General features: G+C 39.5%; 1 protein-coding gene across 2 annotated transcripts in view; it reads right to left on the reverse strand.

Annotated features, from left to right (window-relative positions):
* Positions 1–1,473: 1,473 nt before the first annotated feature.
* Positions 1,474–13,251, reverse strand: part of LOC122813701 (nuclear factor 7, ovary-like) — a 181,163-nt gene continuing 169,385 nt past the window's right edge. For both annotated transcript variants that reach the window (XM_044086154.1, XM_044086155.1), the window contains exon 6: positions 1,474–2,999. In XM_044086154.1, coding sequence (XP_043942089.1) covers positions 2,455–2,999 — 545 coding nt within the window. In that variant the 3' untranslated portion in view covers positions 1,474–2,454. The remainder of the gene's footprint in view (positions 3,000–13,251) is intronic.

The following is a 13,251-nucleotide window of genomic DNA, read 5'->3' on the forward strand; positions in this document are numbered from 1 at the left end:
CTTGTTATAAAGGGAGACAGTTCTTCCTAACCACTTTTAACCAATAACATGAACAATGGACTTATGAATGCTCCCATATTGGTTAGTAACAGCCTGCATATTAACTATAATTACTCTGTAGTTGATGTCCTAACTGAATGAACTATATACAAAGCAGGCACAAGTACACTTGAAGATTTGCTATATTCTCACAGTCAGGGAAGACTTCAGTATAATGAACAGGGCATTAATTCCTGCAGGCAGGTGAGGAGTCATCAAAACAAACTAGTATTAACCAGGGCCCCATGGCACAGAGGAACACAGGCCTGACAAACATCCAAAACAGCTGGGCTCAATTAGCGGTATGGGTGCAGGAGAGCTGCAGCAATGAAGGGCAGGTGTTTGCCCACTGCACCAATGACTTCAGTCATAAGTCTTAATAGAAGGTAGCAGCTAAGGTATAGATGGCTGAAGCCACAAAACTGGGATGTGGCCAGGAGATGGGCTAAGGTCCACCCTTAGGAGACTCCAAGTGCAACAAGTATGAACAGTAGTGTCACCAGCCACAATGAGGGAATGTTCAGAGCCTGTCTGATAGAACTCAAACTCTGGCTGATACCAAACTCCTAACTCTACGCCTTTGTGAACAAATTGGTTGATGAGACTATACCCCAGGCCAGAAACAACTCGTCTGCAAACCTCTCACCCATCCTGAGAATGAATCTGGCTCTTGCCCCTACTAGGGAACACATGGGCCAAACGGAAGAAGTTAAGCAGAAGTTATAGGTTTGGGGGAAGATTCATGCGAATTACTGAAAAGAGCTGTGATTTAATGTAAATTTGCTAGGTTGTAATGCATATATACCTGCTTAAGTCACGATTCTGCCCAAGTACCAAATGCTGCGGGTATGACCCTGTCACTAGAAACGCTAATAATAATCTACTAGCACTTAACGGCTGCCACAAAAATACATTTCTATTGGAAATGTCAGCACTTTGAACACATTAATTCTGCTGCTGTGTAATGGGTTGAGATACTAGCCATTCATCTGAGGCCAGAATTGCTGGGAGTGGGGGGGTTACCTTATGTTCTACTTAAAAAAAAAAAAAAAAAAAAAAAAAAAAAAACAACAGAGGAGTTCACCATTTCTTCCACTACAGTACTGCTATTGCATTTTCAGTATGCAGAAGACAGGTGCAGACCAGGAGCTAATACAAAGGAACAGCACCTTTTTTAAAGTTCACAAATATAAATATCAAGATAAGATTAAAAATAAGTTAAAGACTGACACTATCGGTGACTGCTACTATACTATACAGCTGATGGCTGGTAAAGTTTCATAAAGTCAGGTGTGCCTTTACTATGATGAATGTACAGGTAAGGAAAACTGTCTAAAAAAGCAGTATTCCACAAATTCCAAACAGATATTATGGAAAACCAAACTGGAGACAAAATAACAAAACATGTTGGAAAAAGGCACATGAAATACTGAATACAATAGAAATTGTTTATTAGAGTGGAAATGAAATATTGCCAGATTTCGGACTCTTTTAGGCACTTGCCACACCTCTACATTTGCACACATTTACTATAACCATGTCATTAATATACAGATCAATCAGTCAATGAGACCTACACATTGTCAGAAAAAATTCAAATAATTAGTAAAAGTCCATATGTACAGTCAGCTACATATATTTTTTTATTTGAACAGCCAAATCAGTACATATATAAACAGCTAAAAAGGCAACTTGACAGAAGAAATACATTGAAAAAAATCTGTACAATTTAAAAAATGTAATTTAAAATCAGTCTCATATTTACTGTGAATACGGTATGCAAGAAACACTTCATTTAAACAAAGTTTCATTGTGAAATATAATTTGATCAGGCATTTACTCTCACAAAGCACCTTTTATTGCTATACATTTGTAAATATCAAGATAACAAAGTTAAGACTGGCACTTTAAATGTCAGTGACTGTACTTTTTAACTTTTCTGCTGTGTTATACTGAATCAATTATTCTTAAGAGTTAACACCTTTTCAGATGTCCAAAGCGTGACAATTTCATAAGGAAAGCAAAATTTTGCAGGATAGCTCATATCTCACAGCTAGTGCAAAACACATTTTCGTTTTATTACCAAAACAATAGATCTCAGCAGTTAAGCAAATAAAACAACACATCACAGCTGTAAAATTCTAGTTGTTCCTATTGTTTTGTATCACACTAATGTCTTTCAGATGTAGTATTATAACTTTTTGTGGAAAAATTTGAAATTATTTCTTCAGCTAAAGTATATTTTCCATTTGTCATTTTCCCATAGGACACAAATGTCCATATTAGGACTCCCCTGTGAAAAGGATAGGTGGTAACTGGTGGTAGTTGGCTAGGCTTAAAATGACTCACAAGAGCAGTTACCCTAGAACTAATTTATTTACCTACAAACATAAATGCTTCTCCACTGTACAAAGCTTATAGGTTGAAGTGACAAAACTTCAGACATTGAGAAGGTGTGCCCTTTGCATGGACACCAGGACTTAAAACTGGGTACAGCTTCTCCCTGAAAGTGCTAGTAAATGTATAGATATGGGAACTGTTATTGGCATTGTAAAAAGAAACCTGTCCTCCCTCATAGTCTACATATACACCAATCCTTTCAGGCTTAATTTTCAAATGGAGAGGTACAAGTTCAGACTCAAGAGCACCATATTCTTTTCCATTTCTTAGCCATATGGCCCAGTAACCGGTGTCTGTTGATATGGTAACATCTCCTTTACGACTTACAGACTCTTTGGCCACACCTATTGTCCATTCATTCTTACTTCCCACTTCTACCTCCCAGTAGTGCTTTCCCGAAGTGTATCCCTGGGACCCAAGCACACAGATGCAAGGGTAAAACCTTTCAGGAAGGTCAGGGACCTGTTGTTTTACATAGCTGAGCTCTACACCGGTCCGATCATCTGTTAATTTAAGGTTTCGCTGTGCAGTCTTCTCATCCAAGGTTACACAAGATGGTACTGTCAAAGATAAATGAAAAACATTCACAAATCAACATTTCCTCAAAAACCATACTTCCTGTTAAAAAAAAAAAAGAAGAAGAAAACATGCAAATGTTTATTCTCCCCTTTAAACTAACAAGGCCCCACAAAATAAAAAACATGCTTTAAGTGTGCCACTTCCATCCCCATCTGATCTAATTGTGCAGTCTCTCTCTCTCTACACTGTTTCGACTGCCTGTGAAATCTTGTACTATTTAGGGTTTCAGAATTCATTACATTATCTGACACACCACATTACCTAAGCAGCAAAGTGTTTGTAAGAATTATTCTTCATTGATAAATGGATAAACAAACAGGATAAAAGGAAACTTGGCACCAACAGGTAAGGCAATGCCTGCAACTTAATCATTCCACTATTTGACAGAAGTAAGAAAACTAGTCTATTTCTTGCTGAAACAAGGAAAGACCATAAAAATCTGCTTAGTTACTTGCAGTTAAAATCTTAGGGAATCAGTGAAAAAAATATACCAACTCTATCTAGATACACTGAGAGAAAACAGCAATTCAAAGAACTGCCAACCCTGAGTCAGTGGAGAGACGAGACTGAAGGAAAACAAAAGGCAAGTCAATTACACACTGCAGGGACACAATTCACTAGGGGAAGAAAAACACCTTGGTTTAAAAACAAAATACTATCACACTATGGCTACTCCTACCATGGCATTTTGATGCAAAACTATTAAAAAAATAGCACTAATTATCAAGATATAAAACTGTTTGTTTTTCTTTTTGTATCTTTTCACCACAGTTCTATGTAAGAAGCATTTAAAGCTCATAGCCATACTGCAATTATGCCATCCACAAACTCCTCTCTGAGGAAAAAGCTAAGAAGGGACTTGCATATGACTCAGTCAGCGCAAATCATGGAATCTCTTCGGAGAGCAGTTACTTTTACCCCATTAATTACTCGAGGCAGAAGTGCCTGGCAAACAGCAAATTAAATGCAAAATTATAATTATTCCTCTGCAATTTAGTCCTTATATGTAGTATATCATCTCAAACTACTTTTGCTAATGGGTCTTTCATGTTAATCTGGCAAAGGCAGTCAGAAGTAACAACAACAAATGCAAACAAAGAGTCAGCTTTTAAGATTCTGACTTTTTTATTCCACTTTGCACCTGTTTCCTGCCAATCATCAGGTCCCTCTTGGCCAGTCAGTCCATAACCACCCTATCACTGGGAATATGGGTCAGCTGGGAGGGCCCATCACTTTGCAGTCTTCATGTGTGGTTCAGGATTTTTTTTTTAGCCATACCACCAAGCATCTGTCCAGTGATAACCCACAGATGGAGCATGCAAATAGCATCAGTTTTGCATTGACCCTCACTTTTACTAGGAGCACATGCCACATGGATGGGCCTTTCTCCTCCATAGGGGGCACTACACAACTGTTTTCTTGGTCTCCACTATGGAAGTCAATTTATGTGGATTTTCCCCACTTGTCCCCCAGATGTAGAGCTTACCCATCCTTCCTGCATTGTTAAGCATTCCAAGCAGCTACTTGAACATGGGGTGTCTAGGCCAGAGTTAAGACTTTATCCCTCTATGCCAGTGGTGCAGGCTATGATTCTTCTGAATTTTAAGCTGATGATAGTACTTCAAATGCTTACCCTCAGAACCTACTTGTACAACTAAGAACTGATCCATTTGTTTGGGATTTGGGAACTTATGTGGACAGTTACCTAACTTTTGCTTAACATGTGCCCACTGCTGTAAGAAAGGTCTTCTATACTGCACAGCTTATAAACAAAGGAATTGCGCCTAGATCTATGTCACTGTCCAACTTTATTCAACCCTTATCAGGCCAATCATTGAATATAATGCCCCCTTTGGCATGTATCTGTCCAGGCACATGTAACAACTGGAATGCCTACAGAGATACCTTACTAAAAGGATACAAGGCCTAAACAACATGAACCAACTCAAAGCCCCATCACTAAACTCAGTATCCAACGGACTGCTAAGAGGTGATCTGAGTCTGGCATAAGAGGCATCCTCTGATACAATACTGATGAATTTACTGCACATGAGCAAGTCAGATGGTATCAGATGTGTTTAGGGATCTAAACCTCTTCTGCAACATCAGCAGAATGGTTTGGAGGGACAGCTATATCTCACACAGGATACTGCTGCTCTGGAACAGATTCCCCTTCTCATAAAACAAAGTTTATCCCTGTCCATATTCAAGCTCAACTTGAATCTATGCATGGGAAACAGAAAATTTACCCCAGGGCTGCCCTTGTTCTACTAATGGGCAGAGGCAGATCCTAAATGCTTTATCCCATGCACTGGCCCCCTCAGATTATCTATGGTATGATCATAGTTATTGTCATTAGGGTAATATATAATTATCAACCATGGGATGAGTAAGGCCAGTCTCTAACCAAATGGGTTAATTTGAGCAGAAAAAGGGAAACTGTCTAAGTTTAAAATGGCCTGGAAGGGCAGCTATCCTAGTACTTACCTATGAACCTATAAAATGCTTAAGTATTATGTATATCAACTGTGGGAACTTTGCCTTCCTCCTAAATATTAAATGCACTCCTCTCCCCTAAGAACAGACAATGGAAAGGCTCTGCTATTCTGAAAGTAAGGCAGAAAACAGTGCACTTCTGAAGAACGTACTTTACAAAATTACTACACAGGCAAATTAATGTTTCTATTCAAATACCCATAGATAAAGCCGTGCTCCTTAAGGTGGATGGCTGAACTGGTGGGATACAAACCACGTTCTTTGATCTCGGTTATGCTAACCAAATGGCTTAAGCTAAACTTAAAGGAAATGTCTCACAAATGTGCAGTACTGCCGTGTGGTGGTCCAAGTAGGCAATGGTGTAGCTATGACTCTTCTATGCTTACAAACATCAGAGGTTCTTCTGCTTCAAGATAATATTACTTAGAACATGGGTGCTCAAACATATTGTTGAGTATGCATAAAATCTGCTAAAAACATAGTAATCATCCTGTGACCAAATCAATCTCACCTGCTAGAAAAATTATATTCCATAAATAAAAACTATGCATCATCGTAAGCGCAACTGCTATTGCTTTTGTGTGGTATAAAACTTTCAGCTGGGCTCCAAAACATTACACTGGAATGAGATAGCATCACACACACACACACACACACACACACACACACACACACACACACACACACACCACAGTTTTAACTTCTCAAGGCTCTCTCTCGTCAGCCTATGCAAGGTGACAGACAGGATGCAGTACAGGCCTTTAAGGTAACTTGCTGTGTGTTAATAGAAGAAATCTGAATTTGTGTGCTCAGTGACAACCATACAATGGTGAGCATTTTGCTGCAAACAAGCAAAGAGTAACAAGGGACTACAGAGCCAATTTTACACTATGGGAAAAGGTAACAACAAAGTTGTAATCAGAGTAAATAACCGTTAAATTTTATACTACTTTAAGACCTAATTACATGAATTGTGTACAAGTATAACAGCAAAGAACAGTTTAATACTACTTTTGTAATATACAGACAATTACTTGCATTATATACAAGTATTTTTAAATTATATAATCTGCTCCTAAACACATACTGTTGTTCACTTACTCTGTTCATCAACCAAAAAGCTCAGCTGTAAGTCACTTCCCATTTACTTTCTGTTAAAAATACAAATGTTACATATTATATCATTACTGGCAACAAAATCTAATTAGCACTATATAGCAAACAGGGCTGGTGTTAGCATTTTGAGGACCCCAGCAAATATCATGGAGGTCCCAGAGGCACTTCCAGTCTAAGTATCACCCTGCCACTGTCACCTCTCCTAAGCAACCTTTTAAGTTCATGCCGCAAACTTTTAGGAGTAGTATGCACAGACTGACCTGTAGCTACAATGCTCTTATATTACAACAGGCCTGTACACCACACTATGTTGGTGTGTCTCACAAAGGGAGACTTACAGTTACTGGCATTTAGTTGCAACGATAATACATTACAACTACTGTATGTACAGGTCTGAACTTAACTGATACTGTTTCAACACCCCCCCCCCCACACACACACACACACACACACTAGAGTCCTCCCCTCTGCCCCCTTCTTGGGCTCCCCATACCATACACATTCTTTTTTTCTTCCCCTTCTCACATTTTGCCTTACTCTTCAGCTTTTTCAAGAAGTCATAACTTTCCATATGCTCCGAAGTGCATTTTAAAGTTTTATCCCCCAACCTTTTCATTCAGTCAAGGCTTTAACAGAAATTATGATTAAGGGAAGGCATTCACTGTAGTTGTTCAGCTTTACTTTTCCTCGCATCCTTTCAACACACATTTCCTGACCAAGACCAGAGTAATAATCATTTAGGAAATAAATCAAACAAGCCAGGGTCCAAGAAGCCACAGGTTTATGGTCTGGAATGCATTTTAGAGCATTTTCTTAGCCTTTTAATCCAATGATAGCTTAAACAAAAATCATGAGAAAGAAAAGAATTTCAGCCTTTTTTTTTCATTCAAGGAAGACATAAGTTGTGCCAAAGGCTTAATGTTCGAAGCTGACAAAATAGTAGCTCACAATAAATTAAAAAGCCAGTTGTTGTAGGAATACATAGGTCTTATCTGGGAATACTGCCAGTCTCCCTAATCCCCCACAAGAGACAGTCACTGCCTATGTATCCTTCTGGTGTTAAGACTGGGATGAAAGCACAAGTTTAAATGGCCACAGTCATGAATTCCAAGTGACTGCTGATATACATATACATAGCATGCCTCCTCACCCCTACCTCACAAAAGCAGCCACCTGTATATCTGCCTGATATGTGATTGTGAGGAAAGTGAAAAAATGACTACAGTAATATACTTTAATTTGCTGCTTCTAGACAGTACACCACTCCTCCACGAGCTATAGTAACCTTCTTTGTACACCTCTCGGTCTGTGAGGAAAGTAAAAAACAATGACCACACTGTCCTCAGTTCAAACAAAACTATAACGACCTCATGTGCACACCTCTAAGGTTTGACTGTGATGAAAATTAAAGTAATAACCACACAATCTCCAGTTCCCCATAACCTACAGCAGCTTTCTGTACACACATTTGAGAAGGAAGGTTTTAGAATGTGTGCAGTTGAAAACAGAGGCTATTATCCTAAGCTATTATCCTATCAGCTTTATTAAGAGTCATATCATAGTACTATTCAGGTTAAACAGCATAATCAGAAAATGGATACATTTTTTTCTCCCTATTTTTGCTCAACCAGAAACAGCTTTTGTTGGGGCCCCGCCAGAGTCAAAGATGATTAAGGGAGCCTCCTGTATCCATTTACACAGTCTGGGGAGTGAGGGCCACCAGACTAAGTGTCTGAATTGTTTTGTGATATATTTTATGGCTTACCTTTGGAATATAATTACTTGTTACATATTTTTTTACTGACATCCAGAAGAATAACGTATGTGCCCTGGAATTACTGATGTGTGCACAGATAGAAATCGGTAACACATACACACGCATAAGCCATAGTAGTACTAGTTTTGCACTTATTTTAGCAAATAGCAATACACTGTCACTGTCCCTGATTTCACAGACATCCCTGGTTTTGCTTATACTTTTGCTTTCTCCTCTGTAAAAAGTTTGACTTACTGGTAAATCATTCAGGATTACAAATAGTCAATAAAGCCAGACATCGGAGTTTTACACTTAATATCCAAAAATACATGTTGATGCAAAAGGTGTTATTCTATTAACTTTTTATGTGAATTACAGTAATATTTAAAATGGGTTTCTGATTCTGAGACTTTATTCTGCTATTATTTTTGGCACTGCACTGAATTCATACGCGAAGAAGTTGAGAGTTGTAGTATTTCTGACAGTATTTATAAAACTCCCTGAAAGACAAAACTATCCCTGAAGATTAGAAGCATCAGCTCTTCTTAAAATCCAAGGGTTGAACTGAGGTAAGTCACTCTGGGCTGCTGATCGAGCCTCAAGTGCATACCTTGTTCATGTTCATTACCAGCTTTATCCTAACAGGGTCATATCACAGCCCTGTTTAGGCTAAAGAGCATAATCAGGAAATGAACAATATTTTTTTCTTCTTCATTTTTCCCCAAACAGCAGCAGCTTTTGTGGGGCCTCCATACAGTCAAGGATGTTTAAGGGGGGGCCCCTGCAGCCACAGGTATTGCAGGGACATAAAGATGGCTATGTAGTTAGTTTTAGTGGAGAAAATATGCAACAGCATGGTTTAACAAAGCCAGGTGCACTATATCGGTGGTAAAATATTTAATGGAATTGTGATGCCTGTTACTTGACAAAACACTGTAAATAACCAGAAATACCTTTGAATTTTAAAGGAAATATAAATAATAAATAAGAGTTATTACCCACCTGGTTTACTAAGTATAAAAGATTGCTGTACTAGCTTTTGATGGTTTGACAGACATGTTAGAAAATATCAGGATAAGATAACCCATTGTGTTTGGGGGGCACCCCCAAGTACAGGAGGCCCCCAGTGACCGCAGGGTTTGCCAATGCCTAAAGCTAGCTATGGTAGCAAATGGCAATTGTTCAGCAATAATACACTGAAATAAATGAGAAAGCCTTCTAGCTTCTGCAGCTACATAATGATATCCACAGGAAGATGCTATAGAACTTTCTACAGAATGTCCACAGGAAACAGAAAACAAGGGATGTACCCTCAGTTTGGAAGAAAATGAGCTAAGAAAACAGTTGCTTGATTTAATATACATGGACAGATATATTAAGATCAATGAGAGAAATAGACTGCACAAGGCCAATAAAACCGAAAAAGTCAGAAGTTTGAAAAAACAAATGAATGCAGTAAACAGCAGTGTCCATAGAGATCCATGCAATATAACAGAAGTAAGCAGGATATATTACTGTGCAGCTAAATGAATAACTGAAAGTTCTACCACAAGAACACAGGGTAGTGAGGGACAGGAAGGGGAGAAACTGAATACCATCACGGAAGTATCGAAGAGAGAAAACTATAAAGCAATTAAGACAAGTGTCACTCTTAGAAGACTATAAAAGAAGGAATAGATCAACAAAAATACTAAGACAGACAGATGTGATAAAAGCAGTGCACAGTATTGGAGCAAATTTAGGGAAACAATAGAAGAATGTAAGCTTACTGCCAGAGCATCCGTACTGATTAGCCTACTAAGCCATTTCTTACTTGGGCACTTCCCTCAACCTCGTGGAAACCACACTGCAATAAAGTCCCTTAAGGAAAAATTGCCTGGACGGACACTACACCTGTCAACTTGTTTCAAACAGATATCTTTAGCGTCTAGGTGTTATTTGTTGTACATCGCTTAACAGATTAGTCAGTGTTTAACTGTGTGCACACCAACTGGCTATTACCGCCACACTTTTTAAACCTGCTCTCATCTTTTACTTTGTAAAGCAACTGCATTTCCATGGAAATGCCACTAGGTGGCAGTATAAGCTCTTACAATCCCAACCAATTCCCCATATTTTACCCAAATAGCCCTCGAGCTCTCTGAAATTTGTCCTTTAATTTTTGCCTGGTGACTGCTTATAAACTTTGCTAACTTCAGGCAGTTATCCCTCTTCTTAGCTCCCGACCACAGCCAAATTCCTATCAGACACTTACCTGTGAATCCCAGTAGCTCAGTGTGAAAGTGAGCAACTGTGTCACGGATTGGTTCAGGTGGCTGCTCATGTCCCCATCTTGGTTCTATCTGCTCCATTCGTCCTGCACGCTCACTACACACCCCTACCCTGTCTCCAATTTCCACCAGCCCTCACTACTCCTACATTTATTCTAACCGATATTCTCCTCCCCTTCCTCTCTGTGCCAATCCAATCACAGCTCCACATTACCCCCTCACCCATCCTCCACTAATTAACTACTCCCTCCCCATCTTAAATCATAACATCCTGTACTTACAGCTATACTCCTCCCTCCTACACTCTCAAACACCCCTGACATCCTGCTACTTTCTTTATACTCAACTCACACCAATTAACTATGCCTTCTCCACTTTCACAAACCCTTCTCATTCCCTCTATAAGCTTACTTATTTTAATTCCCCTATTCCATGCTACCTCTTATTCCTCTTGCAAACTCCCCTCATCTTTCCTAGCCCCCACCACCACTCCACACTCCCATCCTCACCCTATCAGATCTCACTTTCACACTATATCCTCCTCTCTAGTTCAACCAAACCCCCTCCACTACTTCAAACCAAAAATTATACCCTCCTCAAGAAACACCACATACCTAAAGCAATATTGCATTTCCCACAAACCTCAAGGAGCAAACCCAAGCTCCTGCTCCCTTCCACCTTTGACTGCATATGCTTAGCAGGAGACATACACCCCAACCCCGGACCTAAGACTAGCACCAATCCTACTCCCCCCAATCACAACCAATATTACCAACCATAAATATCTCAAGCTACTTACCATTAACGCCCAGAGTTTAAAAAACAAAACCCTCTTCCATGCTTGGCTATATCATATCCTACCAGACATAGTAGCCGTCTCTGAGACATGGCTAAAACCCCACATTACTGTCTCTAAAATTCTACCCCCTGGCTTTCAAGCACTCAGATATGACCGCCAAAACAGGAAAGGAGGTGGAGTAGCCTTAATTTACTCTAGCCTACTCGCCATCACTCCCTACCAAACCCCCATTCCTCAGTTTAACAACGCTGAACTAGTCATATGAATACTCAAAATGAATAACTATAAAAGTATGTGTGTTATGGCCCTCTATATCCCCCATGGAAACAAGGCCACCACTCTTGAAGAAATTCTTCTATGGGCTACAACTAATACTAAGCTTGAGACATACATATTAGGGGATGTGAACATTGACTGGAACAAAATTAATACCAATAATCTCTCCATATCTATCAACCTATTTAATTTCACTCAACGTACAAATGCCATTACCAGACCCAATAAAAACAACTCCCCCAGGCTCCACTCTGGACTGGATCCTAGTCTCCTACCCATATAAAATATCATACTCTGGCATCTTACCAGATTTCATGAGTAACCACTTACCTCAAACCCTCTTCCCCTACCTCTACCCAACCTTCCATCTCTAAAACTCCTCCCATATTTCATCTCAAACCCATCTCCAACTCGTACATAAAAAATAACTTCTCTCTAAACTTAAGCCATGCTCCAACACCCCTGACATATCTCCTCACACTTTTCTAAAACTTGCAGATGGTATCGCCATCCTCATTAGCATTCTCACTAATAGATTCATACAGGAATATTATGTCCCCAAACTGTGGCGTGCAGCCTTTATCCTTCCCCTCCACAAAGGAAGCAAAAATAACAACATCTCAAACTTCCAACCAATAGCCATTCTCTCCCCAATCTCAAAAATTCTTGAAAAATGCATCCACCTCCAGCTCATGCCTTTCCTTACCAATAATCAATTCCTCAGCCCTACACAACATGGTTTCCATCCCAGCCATAGTACAATAACTGCTCTTCTCTCTTTCCTAGACATAGTTAACCACACCCGTGACTCTGGAGAAATTGTATCCAAAGTCCTTCTGGATCTTTCCACCTTTCTAACCTTAATTTCCCTCAAAATACCCTAACCTGGTTCAACAGCTACCTCTTTGACAGATCTCAGGCCGCTAAATGGCAAACTGGCACCTCAGCCTTCCTACCTACCCCAACCGGGGTACCCCAGGGATCCATACTCGGTCCAATGCTCTTTAATATATTTCTTAATGATTTCAATGCAGCCATTCCTAACACTAAGAAAGTACAATATGCAGACAGCTCAACTTTAGTCTGCTCTGCTCAACCTCCCAGAGCGCCAAACAAAAACTCAAATTGCCTTCTCAACTACTGAGAACTAGATGCTTCAAAATCACCTCTCTCTAAATGCCAGCAAATCCAAAATTCTACTTTTCTTTCCCTCAAAAACCCTCCCTCTCGACAAACACTTTCAATATTATCAGCCATGCCAACTCCACCACAGAAGTTGTTCCTTTTGCTAAACTTCTTGAGGTTACTCTTGATGAACACCTAAAACTCGATACACATATTCAACTAAACATTAAGAAAACGCATCAGAAACTTGGCATGCTATACAGAAACTCCCACTTTCTCTCTCCTTCTACAAGACAAACACTCGCCACTACCTTACTACCATCACTATTGTACATTGCCCCACTACTAACCAACATATCTTCCTCCATCTCTTCCAAACTGGAAATCTGTTATTC

The sequence above is a fragment of the Protopterus annectens genome, chromosome 10.part0 (genome assembly GCF_019279795.1).
Source record: "Protopterus annectens isolate FY-2018-M chromosome 10.part0, PAN1.0, whole genome shotgun sequence".
NCBI classification, from domain to species: Eukaryota; Metazoa; Chordata; order Ceratodontiformes; family Protopteridae; genus Protopterus; species Protopterus annectens.